This window comes from Ascoidea rubescens, assembly GCF_001661345.1.
Source record: "Ascoidea rubescens DSM 1968 unplaced genomic scaffold ASCRUscaffold_11, whole genome shotgun sequence".
Taxonomy (NCBI): Eukaryota; Fungi; Ascomycota; class Saccharomycetes; order Ascoideales; family Ascoideaceae; genus Ascoidea; species Ascoidea rubescens.
Window position 1 is genome coordinate 504,295 of NW_017962923.1, and position 21,948 is coordinate 526,242.

The window sequence follows — 21,948 nt, forward strand, 5'->3', positions numbered from 1 at the left end:
TTTATTTATTTATTTATTTATTTATTTATTTATTTATTTATTTATTTATTTATTTATTTATTTATTTNTTTATTTATTTATTTATTTATTTATTTATTTATTTATTTATTTATTTATTTATTTATTTATTTATTTATTTATTTATTTATTTATTTATTTATTTTAGATTCAAATTACATATGCGTTATATAATATTAAGGTAATTTTAAAACAAAAAAATTTTCTATCCATATTTTCATACTTTCATATTTCCATATCTTTAGACATCAGATATTCATTTGTTAGTTTTTTCTTCTTTATAATTTCCAATAAATGTTTCAATTTTTGCAGATCATTTTAATTCCCAGGGCTTCTTTCGTTGTTGTTTTACAGATTTAGAAGACTCCTTCAATACTGTATTAGGGATCTTCTTGATGCCTGGAATAGGCTTACCAGATAATATCAATTCGACAATGTTTTGATAATTGCTAGAATAAGTTGGTGATTGGTCTTGGTGACCGCTGTTGGTGGTGGTGTCAGCAGGAGCAGCCAGTTTGGCCTGTTGCTGGCTTTTCTTCCAATGAAAATACTCCAGCAAATCCAAAATGTTTCCGGTCTTGGTGGAAAAGTAGTACAGCTTGGTCTGAGCAACTAACTGATTTCTTTCTTGTGGGCTCAACTTGTGCTGGCCAGAAGCCTGGTAGGCTTTGAGAACAGCCAACAAACCATCATTGAACTCTGTGGTGTCGAAGTCAAAGGCCTCAAAAGCGAGAAAAACGTCGATATCCTGGGCTGTGAGAACAGAGCTCATGTTGAGAAAAAGAAGAAGAAGCGGTGGCGACGCACAATCAGCACAAACAACACAATCATCACACCCACGAGAAGAATCCGTGGATATTGCTCTCATTCGACCCACCGGCCTGGACCACCGCTCCATCGGCGCTTATCGCTCTGCGTTTCTTCTGCCTCTTCTGCTTCCTCTTCTTCCTCCTCCTCTTCTTCTTCTTCTGCTGCCGCTGCTGCTGCTGCTGCTGCTTACACTGCTGCCATGAAGAAACTCTCCCTCAAGTCTCTTGCCAAACTCTCGCTTTCCAAAAAGGACAAAAACAAAGAGAAGGAAAAAAAAGCAAGCGAAAAGGAGCTGCCCAAGATTCTGATAGACCAAATCAACCAGAATGCTGATTCCTATGCTCATCAGATCTTCAACAATACTGATTACAGCGATAATGACGATGGTCGACATTCGGATTACTTCAACAAGCTGGTAATAAAGGACCATCTATCTGAGAGCTTCTCTTCCACTGTTGAGCAAAACTTAGATCCAAAGTCACATTCAGATCCAAAATCAAAATCAAAATCAAAATCAAAACCATTAAATGAATATGATGCCTACAAAAACAATATAAACTACTACAATTCATACAATTCTCACAATTCTCACAATTCTCACAATTCTCACAATTCTCACAATTCTCACAATTCTCACAATTCTCATAATTCTCACAATTCTCAAAAATTTCCCACCTCAAATCGTCATCAACCAAGTGTCTCAAAAAATCGGCATCTCAGAAACTATAGTCTAAATGATTCCTATATTTCTGTTTCAAATTCCGCTAATAAAATAAAAAGGACCTACTCAAATCCTTCTTTCAAGCAAAAAAACTTGATTTTAGATAATTCTAATTCTAATTCTAATTCTAATCATACTACAAATATTCACCATCATAATGATGATAATGATCACAATAGTGACCATAACAGTAATCGTGATATTGATCATGATGGTGACAGTGATGATAAAGATAATGGCAATTTACATAGTAGCAACTACCATAATGGAAATGATTATCATGATGCCAATAATGAAAACAATGGAAATAATGAAAGTAATAATAAAAATAATAAAAATAAAAATAATAGAAATAATAATGGAGAAAATAATCAAAACAATTCACAAAATCATTATAACAAAACTTCAACTAATACATATAATGCCTATGATAGTTTCAACCAATTAAAAGATATATCAATGGCAAATATCAATAATACTAACAACACAAAAGAAAACCAGTTTTCAACTTTTAAATCTAAGCCCCTGTTTAATCTTAATGAATCCAATGATTACCTTTATTCTAACTTGAACTCAAATTCTTTGAAATTTGATCCTGTTTCTTTAAGCATTTACAAACTTGAACGTTTATGTTTATCCACTTTAGATAAATACACGAAATCCTGTCAACTATTTGTATCTTTATTTCAACTCTACTACGAACGTCTATTATCTATCAGTGATCAATACGTTTTAAATCATCATTTTAATTTTATCAAAAATAACCCAAATTATATTAAAATAATCCAAAATCAAACTCAATCAGAAAATCAAATCCAAAATATAAACCAAAATCAAAATCAAAATCAATCTAATGATAAAACTTATAACGTTTATAATGTTCCATATGATTGTCGTGAAGATAATCCCTTTAAAAATTATTTCAAAAAAAAAAGTAATGTTCAGTTTAATAAACTCTATCTTGATGATAATATTGACATATTTTCTAATTCTACAAACAACACACAAAATTCAAATAAACATTCTGAAAAAAATTCGGACCAACCTTTTGATATTGAATCTTATTGTTATGACCAATTGTTGATTTTTAAAACCTTCAGATTTAACATGCAATCAAATTTGAAAAACTTGCACAATTATGTATCCGTCTTTTTAAATTTCGAATTTAAAAAAATTTTACTATATTATAACAATAGTAAACTCTTGATTAATTATTACGAAAAAAAAAATGAACTCATAAAACTACATAAAATCAGAACTGTTAATTTTAAAAATTTAATCAATTTCATTACAAATCAATTAAAACCTTTAAATAATATTAACTTTCATTTGTTTGAAGACTGTTTATCTTTTATTCAAGAAGTTGAAAAAAAATTAAATGATTTAAGCAGAAGCGATTTAATTGTTAAACTCGATTTTTTAAACTCATCCTCAAATGACATAACTCTTTCTAAAAGTAATGATGATAACATCAAAATTTCTTTAACGAATTCTACATCTTATTCAAATTATAATATAAATCAAGACACTTTCACATTATCATCTGTGCAGCTAGGCTATGATATAATCTTAGAATTACAAAATATTCTAAATTTTTTTGATAATGAGGAAATTTATCAAATATTAAAGCTAAATTTTAATGATCCCTTGTTAACAAATTACATTAATTTAAACTACAATCCCAATTTCAATCAATTGATTAAGCTAAATTACATTTTAATCGATGATTTGATGGAAATTTTGAAAAACCTATCATTTAAATTAATTCCTTTTATAAAACTATTAAAAGAAAATTTAAATGCTAAAAGAAACATTAGAATTGATTTAAAAAAAAATTACAATAATTATAAGAATTTTTATCTTTTAAATAACCTAGAGTCAAATCACCACTTTATATCAAATTTAGATTCAAATTGGTTATATTCTCCTGTTTTTTCATTCAATTTGATCAATTTCATTAAAAAAAATAATAGTTCTAGAATTTTATTGTTTTTACAGAAAAAATTCAATTACAAAAATATTCCTGTTCGACCTAATTCTCTTAAATTATTCAGATCGTCCAACTCATTGAATAATAATAGTTCAGATTTCGCTATTAATCATAGCAATCACAACAATGGACATAATAAAAGCCAAAAGATTTCAAGTTTCAGTTCTCATGATTCGTATTATGACCCAAATGTTTTGAATTTTAAAGAAATCGATTATGAAAATTCATTGAAATTTCTTGTTAAAAGTTTTGCTATTGAAAATAATAACTATCTTGACAACAAATTAAAAAGTTATGGGGACTCACTTTCAATTGAAAATGATATCAACATCAAGCCTCATGAATTAAAGTTCGCATTTGAAAATTTGAATATTGATCTATATGCTAATTTATACGATTATATTAAATTAATCAAATTATTCGATTATCTTTTAGTTGAGCTATATCCATTCTTATATGTATTGACAGATTCTATAGTATATTATTTAAGAGAAGTTATGATAGTCTTTAATATTGAATTAAACTTAAATGGATATTGTACTAATAATTTATTTAATATTAACTATCATGACAATAGCATTGAAGGGTTTTTCAAAATTAATAACGATAAACAGACCAAGTCTGGATCAACAGGTAGTCAACTAAAAAATAGAAATTTTTTTAAAAGAAATGATGCAGAACATAACACTTCTCCCGAAGAAAATAAGTTTTTTTTTGAAAAATTAATAATAACGGTCAACAATATCAATAACAATAATGTCAATACGTATTTTAATCATAATGTTGTTGAATTAAAGTATGAAGAAAAAATTTTAAACAAACTAATTAATATCGAGACTTTTTTAAAAATTTATGAAGATACACAAGCAGATATTAATTTAAAAATTTTTAAAAATTTTTATAATGAAAAAACCGATAAACTTGATTGTAATGAATTCGAAGGTATGAAAAAAGATTTTAACTATATTTATTTTTTTAAAAATGTTGTTAATAATCATAGGTTTGATCATTTTTGTTTTTCTGATTATCAAATCAGTTCAAAGGATGAATTTTTTAAAAATCTTAATTATTTTTATAATCCTAAATTTAAAAAACAAACACATGTGTTTCATATGGAAATATTGGCTAAAAAGATTAACAGCTTAATAAAATTATTAATAAAGTACATTGTTTTGATGGATAAATTGATTGAGATCTTTCAAAGTTTAATTGAAGATGAAGAACTTTATAAAAAAGAGTGTCACCGCAATAAAAAAAAAAATAATGATGAAAAACCGCCAGACAATAAGACATATAGTGCTGGTACTAAGAATTTTTTCACCAAAACACTTAGAAAACAGATTTCTATGAACAAAATGAATACCAGTTTAGATAGAGATCAAGAGGCCGAAAATAAAAATTACAATAACAATGAAAGCAAAAATGAAAATAGTCATAAAGATGATAATGATAGTAGATTTAGTCATTATAGTAAAGAAGTTAATAGCAATACAAATAAAGATTACATAAAATTTAAAAACCAAACTGATAAATCTGAACATGTTAAAAAAAAAAATATTTCATTGATTAATATGACCAAACAAGTACATCCATACATGAAATACATTAAGTTATTAAAAGAAATCAAGACAAATTTAAGCGAATATTTAGTTTTATTAAAGCTAAAAATAAATAAAAAAGAAGACATCGATGATTATGCTAAAATTAAATATGACTTTTCGAGTTTATTGAGTATTGGCAATAGAAGAGTTGGAGGTGTATTTGGGATAGATGTCAAAAGCCAAGAATCGCAAGGTTTAAACAGTAATCAATTTCAAGAACAATATTACTATAATAAGAATGTCAAAGAGAGTAATCATAGGAATAGTAACGAAACGAATAAAAACAATATGAGGTTCGATTATGAATATGAGGATTTGAGAGTAAAAAGGTTGGTTATCTTGTTGAATGATAAGCGTGTTTTATACAATTTGAAAAATAATTGCAAAACTATATTTTACAATGGAGAAAAAATTCTTGATAGTATGAAGAGTTATGGTTATAATTATTATGGTGAATATCATGAAATCAATTAATTTCATTTTTTTTCATTTTTTTCTTTCTTTGTTTGGTTTGATTTTCTTTTGTGGATGTCTTTGGTATTTTAAAACAACAGGCTTCTTTATAACGTAAATTATATTTTGTAACAATAGTAGTAAGATATTAGTATTTTAAGTTGATATTTTTCTAAGAGTTTAATGATATTTAAAATAAAATAGAATAGTTTATTATTAATTTTTTTTTATTTTTCAGATAATAGAATTTTGGATATAAGTTTTTAGATACAATTAAATTGATTATAACAAGAAATGGATAAAAAATTAAGATAAAAACCAAGAATATTTATAAATTTATAAATGAGTAGATGTATACATGTAAGAATGTAAGATTGCAAAATTAATTGATGAAAATGAATAAAAAACAAGAAAAACAAAACAAAGCAAAACAAAATAAATTATTCATCATCATCTTCATCGGCATCTTCATCTCCACCACCATTTCTAGCTAAAATAGCAGGTTTAATATCTTTCCAAAGTTTCTATAGTAATGGGTTAGTAATGGTCAATTGAAAAAAATAGAAAAATCGAGATTATGAAATATACAGTACATACACCCTTATTATGATTTTCATACCATCTAGTTATAGCAGAATCGAAGGAAGCTTGAAAAATAAAAGTTCCAGCAAAGACTGTAGCAACGAAAGTCGAATTTCTTTTAAAAATGGAGTTGTAGATTTTAGTGTAAAACGACTAGAAGAAACAATCAGAAACACTCGATAGTTAGTAAAGGAAAATAGAGGAAGAAGAGGATTTAACTAAATACTGACATACCATTGTGAGTGGCTGTGATACTGTTTAACTGTTGTTGAAGGTGAAGATGCTGTGCTTGGATATCTTAAATGAAACCAATCGTCTGAAGATAATGTGTTTAGTGATTAACAAGTTTGGGCGAAAAAGTATTAGTGATTCCATTTTCTCGAAAACTGATTGGACAGCCAGTGTTACATCAGCATTTTGTTGCACGAGGTGTGGCCGGAAAAAACAATACAAACTCGGAAGTTCGTGAAGTCATTATGGTTCGTTGCCCCCAAACGAAATACACAAGACTACCAATATGAAACGAAAATTGTGTTTCAACAAACAACACTTAATTCACAAATACGTTGATGAAGACTGCAATCCAAACAATATAAATATGATCACTAAATAGCTAAGTAGCAATAAAATAAAACAAGAGAGGAAAAGGAGAGAGAAATCTACTAAAGTCATGAGCACTAGAAGAAATCTCTACCCTTCCTTCGACGACTGTCAAGCTGACAGCATTCATGTGAAGAACACTGAAAGTGATAACGAAGAGGAACTTGATAGTTCACCAAAGGCTTCCGAAATTAACGAATTAAATCAGAGAGTTGAGTCAATTGAATCGAATGTTGCATCCAGATTTGAACGACTAGAACGAATGCTCGAAAGTGTTAGCTCGTAACGAACGGACGGATACCGGTTATTCAAGGTCACAACATGCAACAGCCCCTGTGAACCATCACTATGGTATAATTAGCATGTGACTTACACTGGATTTATGTCCCAATCCTGTATTACGACTGTCCCATATACACAGATGTGTGGTAAGTATCTCTAACTGTAGCTATCCATAGTAGTATACATCACCAGATTTCACCAGACTCCAATGCAAATACATAGAAGATGTTGCAAGGGAGACATACATATGTTTACCCTAAGATTCAAGAGTTCCTTTACAGATGCTGCTCTTCTGCGATTGATTATGAAGAAGATTTCCACTCTTCTAATCTTTTACTTTAGCGCTAGTTGAAACGAGTAATGTGTAAACTTTTGGAATACGTATTAACTGTAAAAGTGCAAACAATTTTTAAAGCTCTCTTTGAACACTTTTGATCATAAAAACTGTTTTTACAGCGATCAATTGGGCTCATGCTTGTTTGGGAACAATGTTTCTCTTCTTGGAGAGCTTTAAACCTTTCAAGTCTCAGAAAAAACTCCTTCAGCCTTAAAATGCGGAAAATTCAACAAGCACCCACGGGACTTGTATTCAAAACAGACCGGAAACAGATACATTCAAGAAAGGAATATTTAGTGGTGGTGAAATTGATGCATGTGTTTTCTTATCAATTATGAGAGGTCCTAAGGAATTTAATAATAAATAATACAACGGTTTCAATGAATATTTCGATTACGAAGATGATGAATGTGACTTTGAGTGATTAGGCAATTTGTAAAACGTCTTTAAAAAGCTGTAAACTATGCAGTAAATCATAGAACACTTTATTTTTATTTAAATTCCCTTTTTCTTGATTACATTTTATAAGTTTAAAATAGTAATATTTCTTACTTTGTTTTCATTTTGATTTTGACATAGAAAATCACAGTAAAGTCTAACAGTTGATTTAAAACTTCTTAGAAATGTTAGAACTTTTGGAGTTCCAGCATCGTTAACGTTAAGAACCACAGTGAGAACAAAATTTGGAAAATAATGATTTAGGTGATATTGAAAAAGTGCACAGTTCAATGCTAGAGGCAACTACTGCAAAGAAACCACTACTAATGCAAACTTAAATATCTTTAGAGAAATTAGTGCTGAAATACAATCTTGTATTATGTGTTTTCCTTGAGTTAACAACTATTCCTAATATCAAAATTTTGAGTATTTTTCGTACTTCGCTTAGTGATGTTAGTTTTGTATGAATTGGTTCAGTTTTCTTTTTCCATTCATAAGATTTAATGGATTTTTATTTACTTGATTGGTATTGGAATAAGGCAAGGAGTTTATTTATTTTCAATTTTTTTATACTAAACTAAGCAAAAATCATTTTCATATCATTGAAATTGTAGATTGCAAAAAATTGATACCTCGATTTGTGTTTTAAGAGAATATTGTGAAAGTTATAAATTGGTATAAACAAGATACAAAGAAAAGTACGAGACGTGAATAATAGAAAACAAAGAACGTTAAGGCTATTTCAAAAATACTGGTTTCTTTATTAATATTCGCTGGGGTATCTTAAATCTAAAATAAGTTTATTATTGCAATTAAGTTCTAATTTCAGTTCTCTGCTCTCAGAACACTGTTTTGACTGTTATTATTATTATACATTAACTATTAATCCACTCTCTGCAAATAATACAGACTACTTTGGACGTTATCGAACTTCATTCAAAAGTTGTGAATAGTCAAGCAAGCCTTTTAGCTCAGTTTTCATTATGTGAATCTTGTCTTAAATTTCTTTAAACAAATCCAGAACCATATCATCACTTTCAGACTGTGATTTATTCAAAACAATTTTACTTGCTTCTAACACACTCGGATGATGCTAACTACAGTGATTCCCAAGATGAAGACTTGGTGAGAGAAAATGAAGAGCATAATGATAGTAATGGCGAATGTTTTGATATTTTGCTTCCAATTCCTAAAACTAAGAGCGCGGTTTATGGTCAAAATTTAACTGCAAAAACCAGAATTCGGTTCTATTCATACAGTAGAAACGCCAATAGAGACGCTAATGGAACCACAAAGGCTGAGGTAGTCACAATGGGAACCAAAATGGAAATGTAATTGGAAATAGAACTGGAAACTACAATAATGGTTGTTTTTCTAATTATAATGCCAACATTCACAGTAAATCCAAAGGTTAATGACAATGACTTCGGTAGAAGTAACGGTAACAGCTAGGGTCTCTAATGGTGACTATAACTGTGGTTACTGGGATTATTCAGGAGATAATAGTAACAGCAGTACTTAAAACAATTTATTACTACTCTAATTTATTTTGTTTAAGTTTTATTCAACTTTAGGCAATTAATCTAGTTAATATATTACTTAAAAACAAAATATTCAAAAATTGTAAGGTGAAGAAGTGCTATTCATAGAACCTTAACACTGGGATGAGGCAATCAGTGCTGGTGTTTTTGCTTCTGATGAAGCCTTTGCTTTCTCTGTTGCAAATCTATTTCATGACTACAAAGATGCAAGATTACAGGACAAAAATTGCGATTCAATTGCCGGAAGAGCGAAAACCAATAACAATATCAATCTTTTGGCAAATAAAACAAGGTCGCTATTAACGAATCGATTCATTAACATGATCTAGTTCAAACATATCAGCTTGTGTCGTCTTTCGATTGCAAGTTTTTTTTGACCCTAGACAATTTTAATTGACATCTTTCAAATTAAAATAAGGACCTAAAACAGTTTCCCAAATTTATACTGATGAAGAAAAACCAAGGGCTAATGACATAGTAAAAGGTGATTGAAAAATGTTAGTTACTAATGCTGAATCATTTTCTAACTTTCATGATCGTTTACAAAATTCTGATTGAAATGGCATCACACTTACTTATTTTGCATGGTAGTGTGCATTCATTCATAACTACAATCACAAAACCTGAACTTCAATTGAACTGTAATATTGACAGTAAAACTAACTAAAACTGTGGTAATATTAATACTAATACCGAATACTGGATTTGATATAAATTAAAAACTATGATACAATGAAATATAGTAAAATAAATTAAAATAAAATTTAATCAAAGAACTGTGAAATTATAAAAAAATACCAATTCGTCAAAAATCACTAACATTTTATTATCTGGATGGATAATGCACTGAAAAAAAATACTGTTTTGTAAAGAATCCCTAAATTTATAATTCTTGAGAAGCCTTTGGTTTTGAAGTCTTTTTTGGTAATAAAGTGTGATGGATATTTGGCAAGACACCACCCTCGGCGATTGTGACATTACCCAACAACTTATTCAATTCTTCGTCGTTTCTGATGGCCAATTGCAAGTGTCTTGGGATGATTCTTGTTTTCTTGTTGTCTCTGGCAGCGTTACCAGCCAACTCTAAAATTTCAGCAGCTAAATATTCCAAAACAGCAGTCAAGTAGACTGGGGCACCACTACCAACTCTTTGAGCGTAGTTGCCCTTTCTGAGCAACCTGTGAACTCTTCCAACTGGGAAGGTCAAGCCAGCTTTGGCTGATCTTGTGGTGGTTGTCTTTCCTGAGCTGCCAACTTTGCCGCCAGATTTACCGCCCGATTTACCTTTTCCTCCAGACATTGTGAACGATGAGAGTAGTTATGAGAGCAGTTATGAGAGTAGTTATGAATGTAAGTGTGAGTGTAAGAACAAGATACGTGATAGCAGAGAAATGGCAGAGATGCTTAAGCAGAGATGGAGAAGCAGAAGAAGCAGAGACTGATAAGCGCCCACACAGCTATTTATACAACGAACCAGAGAAGCAGCGTGCTGGGATCTGCAGCCGCTGTGGCACATCTGGGAACGGCGTTGAGAGCAGTGCTTTCACCAGCGGAAAGCGCCCGGGCAGAAAAGTGCCCTGCTGCTGTTTTTTAGTGTAGGCAGGTAGCGCCAGCTCTGCTACTTTAGGAAGGAGCCCACTGCTATATAAGTTCAGGCTGCTGCTCTTCAAGCTGCTCTTCCCTTTGCTGTTGCTCACGATACTCTGCTCTTCCTACTACAACACTCTTCCTAACGCCAACACCAACACCAACACCAACAACACTACTTACTATGGCTCCCAAAACCGCTGAGAAAAAAGTCGCATCAAAGGCCCCCGCCAAAACTGCCTCCAAAGCTGCTGTTCCTGCTGCTCCTCCTACCGAAACCAGAAAGAAGAACAAAGCCAGAAAGGAATCCTATGCCTCCTACATCTACAAGGTCTTGAAACAAACTCATCCAGACACTGGTATGTCCAAGAAGGCCATGAGCATAATGAACTCCTTTGTCAATGACATCTTTGAAAGAATCGCTTCTGAAGCCTCAAAATTGGCATCCTACAACAAAAAGTCCACCATAAGTGCCAGGGAAATCCAAACTGCTGTTAGATTGATATTGCCTGGTGAATTGGCTAAGCATGCTGTCTCCGAAGGCACCAGAGCTGTCACAAAATATTCCTCCCAATAAATTTCAAATTCTATAATTTTGTTTTTTAATGTTAACGTTTTTTTATAATCTTCAATGTATGTCTAGTCAGCCCTTATTTTCTGCTGTTTTATAGTTTTAATGTATTTATATTATATTTATTTCTCTAAGCCAGTAGTGGATTCAATCTACAATACTGAAACCAAGTTGGTAGTTTTCCAGCTCCAGTTTTATGTCCTGTAGCGTAAAGTCATTGTCCAAGGAGCTGTTTGCTCTTCGCCATAAAGAATAGGAACTATCCCACAAATTTTGATCACTGTTATTAAATACCAAGCAATTTTTTTTGAAACATTCTCTTAATAGTGGTAAAGGAAAAAAACACAACCTCCTATCATCTACTTTAATTGTTTAATGTGTTCAATCTTTTTATTAAACCAATTAACAATAAACAAAAATGTTAAACTTAAAATCTGAGAGGCACTATTAACAAACTTTACCTGGAGTTTAGTAGCATCAATAGTTTTGTTATCAACCAACTCTTTACTTTATCATTCAATATACATATTACATATATATAATTTTCATTATTAATAAAATATAATGAAATTAAGTGGCCTATTTTTAAATATAATCAATTTTTTTGAACATATTTAATATTAACCATCACTTTTCCAATGGAAACCATTAATTCTATAACCAGCGATACATATAATGGAAACCTGAGTGATACTATCATCGCCAAAAATCCAACAAAATTGAAAACAATTGAAAGCCAAAAAGACTATTTAAAACCTCCAGGAATACTAAAAAATTCAAAGAATCAGATTTTAAATAAAAATTTTAAAGATGAAAATGAAAACAATTCAAGTAATTCCTATAACTATTTCTACAAAAAACTATCAAAAAAATATAGTAAATTTTTACCACTATATTTGAAACAATCAAAAGAAGAATTATGGGCTAGATTTAAATACATAAATTACCAGGAACATCATATTCGAGTAAATAAAAATGATCCAAATAATTCAAGAACAATCGCTAAATTACATGTTAACAAATCAAGGAATAGGTATAGGGATGTTACTCCTTTTGATAAAAACAGAGTAGAACTACCAATAATCAATAACAGTATTATTGAATATGATTTGAATGGATTGGATACCTCTAGTGGATTATCGTCATATTTAACTGATGATGATGATGATGATGAAGAAGAAAATGAAAATGAAAATGAAAATGAAAATGAAAATGAAAATGAAAATGAAAATGAAAATGAAAATGAAAATGATAACCAAGGACAAGAAGAAAGTCATTGTAATATTCAAAATCAAAATCCCCAAAATGCCCAAAATAATCAAGAATTAAACGACCAAAATAATCAAAATAAAAATAGGAAAAAAATGATCAATAATGATAATTGTTCGATAAATACAAATGATGATAGGCATAGTATTGCAGCATCTACAAAGTCTCATTTTACTATAAAAAGCAAACGCTTTGAGAGAAAAAAAAGTAACTATATCAATGCTTCAAGAATAAAATTGAGGAATCAAAGTTATATTGCTACTCAAGGACCATTAAAAGAGACTAGTTTACATTTTTGGCAAATGATTTATAATGAATCATTACCATTTTACGGATTTTCACCTAGTACTAGCTCTAATAATTCGTTGAACGTTGAGGTTGAGCCAATAATTGTGATGTTAACACCGACTGTTGAAAATAATGTTGAAAAATGTTTTAATTATTGGCCTAAGTTTCAAAAAGATTTTATTTTGATTAACGATAAAGACTTTAGATTTAATTTGAAAATTGAAAACTTGAATACCAACTTTATAAGCAGAGGTAATTTTTATCATACTAAGTTATTAATTACTCCAACAGCTAATAATTTAAATGAGAATAATATTGATAACAATAATAACAATGAAAAAAGAAAACGGTTTCACCCATTTCATAGAACAATTACAAATAATTTTAATAATCGCCGTTCTTCATTTCAATCAATAACTCGACATAGCACTTCAAGTGGGGAAAATTTACATCATAATAATCCAAATAATCCAAATAATAATAATAATAATGGTATGGAAAATTTACCATTTTCAAAAATTGTTCATCATATCTATTATGATAAATGGAATGATTTTGGACGACCGGATGATTATGATAGTGTTATTGAATTGATTAAATATGTTGAAGTTTTAAATTTAAACAACTCAAACAAAATTCCATTAACAGTACATTGTTCAGCAGGCGTGGGGAGAACAGGGACATTTATCACATTACATTATCTTTTAAACTATTGCAAAGAATTCCAAAGAAAAACTATAAGAGAGATACTTGAAAATTCGAAAAAAATAAATCAACTTCAAGCAGATATAATATTTGATATAATTTGTAATCTAAGAAGTCAAAGATTGATGATGGTGCAAAATATAACGCAATTTTTTTTTATTTACAATTTTGCGCGAGACATATTGCTAAAAAAAATTGATAATTTCAAAAAAGATTATGATTATGTGAGAAATCTTGAGAATATATAATTTGGATATTCAAATTTACCCCAGTTTTTCTTTTTGGTAAAACAAAACCAAAAAGATGTAGCATTGAAGTGAGCATTACCTATTATATTTCCTAATCTGGGAATTGGATCAGCTGCAAAGACATAAACAAAACGTGACCAATGTTGACACAACCGCCCACCGATATACGCATTAGGATGCGTATAATCGCATTGGGTGTTTGTGTTGAAACATGGCAATGAATTTGGTAAACAGATATCAAATTGATTTTTTATTGTGAAATGTTGTGCTTATTGAGTCGTGAAATATTGGCACTATAGAATGAACAAGTACAAGTCATATTCCTCACTAAGGACCAGTGACAGTGATTCGACTAAAAATAACAACTCTTTTGACTATGGAGACATGATGAATAGGTACAATAGTATATTGCCAAATTATTTACAACAAACAAATATAAAATTAGTTGAAAAATTCAAGGTTCTTAGTGAATATCATCAGTATCAGCTTTCTTTCATTAAAAAGGAATACTATGGAAGTGACTTTTACTATGTAAATGATTATTATCACAGTACCGATCTAATTCCTTTCAGGTATAATCAAATCAAACTACCAATAATTAAGACTACTAATAATACTGCTACTACTGCTGTTAATAATAATAATAATAATAATAATAATAATAATAATAATAATAATAATAATAATAATAATAATTATATAAATTTAAACTCTTCATTAATTGAACTTGAAAATCAAAATTATATTATAAGCAAATTTCCTATTCAAAATTCAATTAAAAGATTTTGGCAAATGATTTATAAAGAATCTTTCCCTTTTTTCGATTCTTCAATCGAACCAATAGTGATTTTATTGACATTAGATAACAATGATACTTATAATAGTTATGGTAATTATAAATACTGGCCAACCAATCCAAATGATTACATTTTAATTGATAATATTGATAACAACCGAAAAGTTTCCAAATATAAACTAAAGATTAAAAATATCAATGTTAAATATTTTGAAAGTGGAAAATTTTATCATTCTAGATTATTGGTTGTTCCAATAACTGATGGTGGTGTTAATGATAATAATGATAATAGCGATATTTTTATTGATAATGAATTTAATTTATCATCGTTTGGTTTAAATAACCAAAAACCGTATGCAAAGATAGTGAATCATATTTATTACAATCCAAGCGAGTTTAATGACAATAAGTCATTTTTAGAGCTAGTAAAATATATTGAAAATTTAAATACAAGCAATAAAATTAGTAAGGTGAAATTGCCATTATTTATTTCGTGTATAAATGGAATTGGATCCACTGGATTATTTATTTCATTGCATTATTTATTAAATTATTGCGGCTATTTTAAAATTGATAATTTAATAGATATCATTAATATGAATCGAATTTTAAATCATAATGAGTCAAATAATGAGGATATTGATATAATCTTTAATTTTATTTGTGAATTGAGAAATCAGAGGTTACTTTTAGTGGAAAATGTATCTCAATTTTTATTTATATATTCTAATCTACGAAACATCTTATTAGAAAGAATTGATTTTTTTAAAAGGAATTTTGAATGTGTTCAAAGAGAGCTTTTTGATGTTTGGGGCAAGCAGGAAAAAAAGCTGGTTTGAAACCATATCTGCGGAACTATTTGTGTGATTTCATTGGTTGGAGCGTTTTCCGTAATAAGAGTGAAGGTGATACCAGAATAATACCAGAATAGTGCTGATAGAAACATTTTGTATGGGCAATTGATCGTTTGCATCAGAATTTGGCGTATCATGTTGATAAGTCGGCGGCATGGGAACTCACACTCTCTTCCAGTGTAAGTGAATGTGAATGTGATGGTGTTTGGTGTTTTTTGAATGTTTCCTCTTATGTTTTGGCTATTTTTGTTTCTATTTTTAAAGAGCATTGTGCAATTTTGTGATGTTAATTAATTGAATTTTGGCAAAAGGTTTTTGTATGAAATTGAAAAGGCGTGGGAAGTAGGAAAGAAGTTATGAAATATATATATGAAGGTTTTTCTAAGGATTTGAATATACTGATTGAATTGTGGAATTGGATTTTTCAAAGTTGTTTGTTTTGATTGGACTGAGCTAAGATTGTGTGATATATTGTGATAGCTATTGATTTTTATTTTTTATTTTTTATTTTTTATTTTTTATTTTTGATTTTTGATTTTTGATTTTTGATTTTTGATTTTTGATTTTTGATTTTTGATTTTTGATTTTGAATTCCTTTTCTTAATAATGGGGATTATCAATGTTTGGAAATGCTGCCAATGCAAATCAGATACAATTTCTGATGAATTTCAACTTGAGAGGCCAAATGATTTGCCGTATTACTTTTTCAGCTGTGGATGTAATCATAGAGCTTGTTCATTTTGTTCATTTTGTAAAAACAAAAAAATTAGACATGAAGCATTACTGAGGCAGTTTTTCCATGTCATTGATTACAGACATTATAAACATCGTTAAACGTTGTGAAACATCAATAGGTGTGATTATAATTGGAATTGGAATTGGAATTGGAATTAATTCGAGATGGCCGAATCATTTAATATTAGGCAACTAGATGTTTTTGTTGTGTTTGGCTCCAGTGTATAATTATAATTTAGTTTAATTTCATATCCCGGTCTGCTCGTTCTTAAATGTAGAAATAAAGTTTTCACCGACAACGGTTTGATTCAACCGGCTTGAGTCATCGTGCCCAATAATAGTATTAGAAATAGCAGTATTGGAAACAGCAGTATTGGAAAACAGCTCCAGCTATATTGTTTGGTTGTTTGGTCGTTTGGCTGGTCTGTTTTTTAGCTGTGTGAATTGACAAGATGAGTGAAAATAGGGCAAATGCCAAAAAGGAAAGCCAGGGTGGATATATTGGATTTGTCGCTGGAATGTTTTCTGGTGTAGCAAAAAATTTGGTTGGACATCCCTTTGATACCATAAAAGTTCGGTTGCAAACGTCTGAAAATCGGTTCAAGGGCCCATTGGACTGTGTTTATAAAACAGCCAGGTTGGAGGGCATAAGAGGGTTCTACAAGGGCTGCACACCTCCATTGATAGGGTGGGTGGTGATGGACGCAGTGATGCTAGGCTCGTTGACCAACTACAGACAATGCTTGATGGAGACGGTTTACTCAGGACAGGAAGAGCTTCCCCTTGTGGGGCATTGTCTAGCAGGAGTTGGAGCTGGATGGACAGTGTCATTTGTTGCTGCTCCCATCGAACAGATCAAAGCACGATTGCAGGTGCAGTACGATCCCAAGAGCAGGCTCTACTCAGGACCCATTAACTGCTTGAGCAAGATCGTTGGGAGCAGTGGGATCAGGGGGTTGTACTCTGGATTGTTCAGCACAATGGTGTTCCGAACCAACTTCTTGTTCTGGTGGGGGTCCTACGAGATCTTCACCACTCAGTTGAGGCAGCACACGCACCTCTCCGACGTGGCCGTCAACTTCTGGAGCGGCGGTCTTTCCGCGACCGTCTTCTGGGTGTTCGCCTATCCCGCCGACGTCGTCAAGCAGGTCGTCATGACCGACAGCCCCACCAGCCCTCGACATGCCACCTGGGCTGCTGCTGTGGCGCACGTATATCGCACGAGGGGCTGGAGGGGCTTCTTCAGGGGCTTTGTGCCCTCCATCCTCAGGAGCTTTCCCGCCAACGCCGCTGCCCTCGCCGCCTTTGAGTTCGTAAACACCGCTCTCCGGTAGTGTGGCAGGTGTCCATGTTCCGTCCGTGGCCGTTCATTTGCTGCTTTCACGGTGGGCCTTTTGCGGCACCTGTTTCCTTTTCTTTCGTTTCTAATACACCATCACCACCAATTGCAAGCTATGGTCTTCTAGCCTCCAGAACAACACAACAACAATAAAGTACTCACCAATGTCTGATACCAATCCTCCAACAATGGAGAGCCTTTCGAATGGCCAGAAGCTTCAGTTTTTTTACGATCTAGGTGTCTTGCTATTGACCTTGTCTAATCATTACAGTAACTGCATCCAGTCCTTCCAATTTGTTCTCGACAGCTACTATCTTAACGTTTTGCATACAGTCCTAGGTGTTTTAAATCTCAGCAAAAGATTGACTTCAAATGACATTGAATCCTTATTGTTGCCCCCACTTCTTGATACCAACATCAAATCCTTCAACAACAAACCAGACATCAAATCCTCTTTATTTTTCAAGAAATTCCACTCTTCCTTATCTGAAATCTACAGCATTTCAAACACCTCCAATCCCACTATCAACAAAGAAAAGATCATAGTCATCAACAAATGTCTAATGGTCTTGCAAGATTTAAAGCTCATTCAAATGAATTTGCTAAAATTCGATTTCTACTTGCTACTAAAATTTCAAACCTTTTTATCAATTTTCAACAAAAATTCAAAATTGATCAAGATCAAAAACAATGAAAACGACAACAACAATAACAACGAAAATGACAACATTAAAAACGACACCGACGTTTCTGATACAAATTCCAGGTCTTTTGGTCAAACTGAAATTCATGCCATTGGCAGCATCGACGATTTCGATGATCTTGATCAAGTTTTATCCGATTCTGACGATTTAGATAACAATAAAAATCAAGTTATCCTAGTCGCAAGCACGAAAATAGCTGGCTTCACCTTTCTCAAAAACTTTTACTTGAATTCAATCATGCTTAAAGGCAACAAAAAATTGTTGGATCTCATTACTGTTTTTGAAAACTTGAATAATTTCTTTTCTTTTAATAACAATATTAACATTATCAACAACATTAACAACATCAATAACAACAATAACAAAAATTCACTATCAAAAATTTTCAACCTATTCAATTCAAACAAATTCGACCAGATTCAACCTTTATCCTTTAATATTTTAATCATAATAAACGAAATTAAAAACTTCTTAAAAGATTTACCAAACTCTGCCCTGGTTTTCACCCTCGACATTAAAAAATTCGAAACAAACATTCTACTAAAAAACTTCCTATCTTTATTAAATTTATTAGATGAAAAAAAAATTACTCTAGTCGAAAAAACAATTTTAAACTTTAAATCTTATGAAAACTTCCAATCATATCATCAATACATCAATTCAAATAACAACGAGTTATTCCCAATATGGAACTTTAAAAAAAACTTTAATCTCCAACAACAAAAACAACAACAACAACAACAACAACAACAACAACAATTAATACCAGAAAATTCCAATTCAAATCACCTCTCCCTTTCGCTTCATGATTACCATAATAAAGACTTTATCAACAGTTACACAAATGAAATCCTGCAACCTTTAAACATGGACCTTGATGAAGATGAAACTTTACCCTACGTTTATTTAAATTACGAACTATTTTTAAGAGCCAACAGAGTTCTAAGAATCAACTCTCCCTTATTCAATTTAAAATTAATATATATGTTCAATCTAGACAATCACTCATTAAATAGCAAGTATATAGCTTCCTCTTCAAATCTAAATTTCAGTAATCTAAGCAACAACCTTGTTAATTCAAAAAAAAACTTGAAAAATAAAAAATTAATAAATTATAAAATTGAACTACAAATTAAAAACCTCTTCACTGTCATTAATAATATTGAATGCTTTTTAGATAAACTCATTGATTTTAATCAAAATTTATTAAACCATTTACAATTCGATAATTATAGAAATAAATACTTGAAAGATAACAATACTAATACTAATAATGATAATGATAATGATAATGATAATGATAATGATAATGGTAATGATAATGATGACGCTGATGACAGCAATAATCGCCAAATCGAATCAATAATCGGTGTTTTAGATGCATTGATGAATTGCAAAGGCCTAATAATAAATGACTTGTTAAGATTCAAATTAATTAACTTGAACACTCCTAATGATATTATTAAAGTTAAAAAGAAGAATAATGAAAATTCAAATGAAAACAAAATTTTAAATGAAGATGAAAATCTAAATGAAATAGACATCAAAAAGGGAAATTTAATTAATATAAATAAATTGATAGGTAATCTTAATAACTACGAAAGATTGATCAACTTAATATTCAAAACTAAGCTCGAAATAATAATTCTGAACTTGATAAAAGTTATCAATATTTACTTAACGATGGATTTCGACTATATTGTCAATACAAAGATTACTCATGGTGCAGCAGATAATATGTTTGAAATTATAGAAAGAGCAAATGGTGAGTTTGATCCAAAACCTGAGAAAACCGATTTTTTAGTAAACGGTTGGGAAAATATTCAAGAATCTGATGAAGCTGAAAACTTTGAAGAGTCTGAAGGATATGAAGAGGAAGAAGAAGATGAGGATGATGATGATTTTTTTGATGGATATGGTACTTTTAATAATCAAGAAAATCAAGAAGAAGTTAGTTTTCAAGAGATTATTAAGAAATATAAGTCACTAAATTATGTTTATTATAAGAAAAATAAATTTCATAATGGAAGTATTGGATTTCGTAGAAATGCTGACAATGATAAAAGTATGAAAAAACAGTTTAGTAATAATAAGATTAGTAAAGGGGGTAAAGAAAAAAATGGGAATAATAAGTTTGATATTGGTATAAAACAAAAAGAGGAATATTTTTATACAAAATATACCAAAGAAGATGTAATACAATTTATATTTGAGGATTTCAATTCAATTCTTAATAGCAGTTATAATCTTGAAAATGAACAGCAAGAAAAAGAAAAAGAAAAAGATAATGAAAAGGAAAATGGTGAAGAAGAAAATTTTATTTATAGAATTGAAAAAAATTTGATTTTAAAAGAACTTGGAATTTTAATTTCATTTTTAGTATTCAATTTAAACAATTTGAGTTTAAATTTATTAATTGATGAGGAAGTACAAGATAATGATAAATTATCGCTTGCAAGTTTTAGTAATAAAAAAGCTATAAGTAATGTTGGAAATTTAGAAAGTATTTGGGATATTAAGAATACAAAAACTACCAAGAATAGTAAAAATAATAAAAACAAAAATAACAATAATAACAAAAACACGAAAAATATGATAAATAATCAATTGATCCAAAAAAATGTTGTAATATTTGATAAGATAAATATCATTTTTAAAGATATATATAGAATTATTTAGTAGCATAATTAATTGATTGATTGTTCATTTATAGATTTGATTCTTAATTTACTTGATTTCTTAACTTGATTATCCATTAAATCTTTTATTCTATGAGAACCACTAATTGAGATGGCAAGAATTTTTTCTAGAGCATCTAGGGGAAGATTATTTTCTAATAATAAAAAGGAAACGTTTTCAGATTTTCCAATTATTGCGATTGTTAAAAAGGGCAAATCTAGTTCTTCTAAATAGTTTAAATCCAAAATGGGAAATTTACTGTTAAATAAACCACAGTTGACAGAAGAAATATAGTCATACATTGATATGCCGCTGTCGATTAAGGCCAAGCTGATTGAGTTTATTATTGAAGAGATCAATGAGCCATCTTGATTTAGTACAATTGTGTTTATTATGATTTGAGTTCTGGGATAGTTTTTAAGAATGATCAAATCTTGAAAGATGTTAACAAGCGAAACTTGCAATTCAAGGATTTTTTTTGAGTTTTTGCTCAATTTCTTGTTTGTTGTAGCATTGAAGAAACTGAAGGATGGGATATTGAGGTTGACAGTCAAGTAGGCTCTATCCTGAAGCAAGCTGGACTTGTTCTTGGGCTCGATAGGACCATGAACCATTGTCATGACCTTGGTGTTGCCGATTTGAAGATAGGAGGAGCCATCGCAGCTGATGGGATGGGTATTGATCTTGCAGGAGAGACGTCTGATCTCATTCCATCTTCTGCCATCAACCCTCAACCCCTCAGGGGAATATATTTCTTGACGAGACATCTACAAGGTGAGTGCTTCTAGTGGTGCTTGTGG

At 30.4% G+C, this 21,948-nt stretch overlaps 10 protein-coding genes across 10 annotated transcripts; 6 read left to right on the top strand and 4 right to left on the bottom strand.

Moving 5' to 3' along the window:
• Positions 1-181: 181 nt before the first annotated feature.
• Positions 182-873, bottom strand: ASCRUDRAFT_14739 (uncharacterized protein). Its single transcript, XM_020189247.1, has one exon. The coding sequence runs from the start codon at positions 788-790 to the stop codon at positions 332-334; it is 459 nt and encodes a 152-aa protein (XP_020046022.1). The 5' UTR covers positions 791-873; the 3' UTR covers positions 182-331.
• A 154-nt stretch (positions 874-1,027) lies between these two features.
• On the top strand, positions 1,028-5,614 carry ASCRUDRAFT_9366 (uncharacterized protein; the record flags this gene model as incomplete). The annotated part of the gene is made up of 1 exon (XM_020195134.1): positions 1,028-5,614. One exon carries the CDS (start codon positions 1,028-1,030, stop codon positions 5,612-5,614), a length of 4,587 nt encoding a protein of 1,528 aa, XP_020046023.1.
• Positions 5,615-5,848: 234 nt separating this feature from the next.
• QCR9 (ubiquinol--cytochrome-c reductase subunit 9) lies at positions 5,849-6,650 on the bottom strand (the record flags this gene model as incomplete). The annotated part of the gene is made up of 3 exons (XM_020189248.1): positions 5,849-6,117; positions 6,191-6,328; positions 6,627-6,650. The coding sequence occupies 3 exons, from the start codon at positions 6,648-6,650 to the stop codon at positions 6,034-6,036; spliced, it is 246 nt and encodes an 81-aa protein (XP_020046024.1). The 3' UTR covers positions 5,849-6,033.
• A 3,606-nt stretch (positions 6,651-10,256) lies between these two features.
• Positions 10,257-10,673, bottom strand: ASCRUDRAFT_71650 (histone H2A; the record flags this gene model as incomplete). The annotated part of the gene is made up of 1 exon (XM_020191972.1): positions 10,257-10,673. One exon carries the CDS (start codon positions 10,671-10,673, stop codon positions 10,257-10,259), a length of 417 nt encoding a protein of 138 aa, XP_020046025.1.
• Positions 10,674-11,144: 471 nt separating this feature from the next.
• ASCRUDRAFT_37103 (histone H2B family protein) lies at positions 11,145-11,537 on the top strand (the record flags this gene model as incomplete). Its single annotated transcript, XM_020190739.1, has 1 exon — positions 11,145-11,537. The coding sequence occupies one exon, from the start codon at positions 11,145-11,147 to the stop codon at positions 11,535-11,537; it is 393 nt and encodes a 130-aa protein (XP_020046026.1).
• A 328-nt stretch (positions 11,538-11,865) lies between these two features.
• On the top strand, positions 11,866-14,197 carry ASCRUDRAFT_77060 (phosphatases II). The gene is given in 2 exon segments (XM_020193711.1): positions 11,866-12,686; positions 12,699-14,197. The coding sequence occupies 2 exon segments, from the start codon at positions 12,170-12,172 to the stop codon at positions 14,039-14,041; spliced, it is 1,860 nt and encodes a 619-aa protein (XP_020046027.1). The 5' UTR covers positions 11,866-12,169; the 3' UTR covers positions 14,042-14,197.
• A 551-nt stretch (positions 14,198-14,748) lies between these two features.
• On the top strand, positions 14,749-16,158 carry ASCRUDRAFT_77061 (uncharacterized protein). The gene has a single exon (XM_020193712.1). The coding sequence runs from the start codon at positions 14,834-14,836 to the stop codon at positions 15,674-15,676; it is 843 nt and encodes a 280-aa protein (XP_020046028.1). The 5' UTR covers positions 14,749-14,833; the 3' UTR covers positions 15,677-16,158.
• A 720-nt stretch (positions 16,159-16,878) lies between these two features.
• On the top strand, positions 16,879-17,760 carry ASCRUDRAFT_37160 (mitochondrial carrier; the record flags this gene model as incomplete). The annotated part of the gene is made up of 1 exon (XM_020190747.1): positions 16,879-17,760. One exon carries the CDS (start codon positions 16,879-16,881, stop codon positions 17,758-17,760), a length of 882 nt encoding a protein of 293 aa, XP_020046029.1.
• Positions 17,761-17,875: 115 nt separating this feature from the next.
• Positions 17,876-21,451, top strand: ASCRUDRAFT_111161 (uncharacterized protein). The gene has a single exon (XM_020188750.1). It carries the CDS (start codon positions 17,930-17,932, stop codon positions 21,146-21,148), a length of 3,219 nt encoding a protein of 1,072 aa, XP_020046030.1. The 5' UTR covers positions 17,876-17,929; the 3' UTR covers positions 21,149-21,451.
• Positions 21,157-21,915, bottom strand: SKI6 (exosome non-catalytic core subunit SKI6; the record flags this gene model as incomplete). Its single annotated transcript, XM_020190750.1, has 1 exon — positions 21,157-21,915. The coding sequence occupies one exon, from the start codon at positions 21,913-21,915 to the stop codon at positions 21,157-21,159; it is 759 nt and encodes a 252-aa protein (XP_020046031.1).
• Positions 21,916-21,948: the final 33 nt, after the last annotated feature.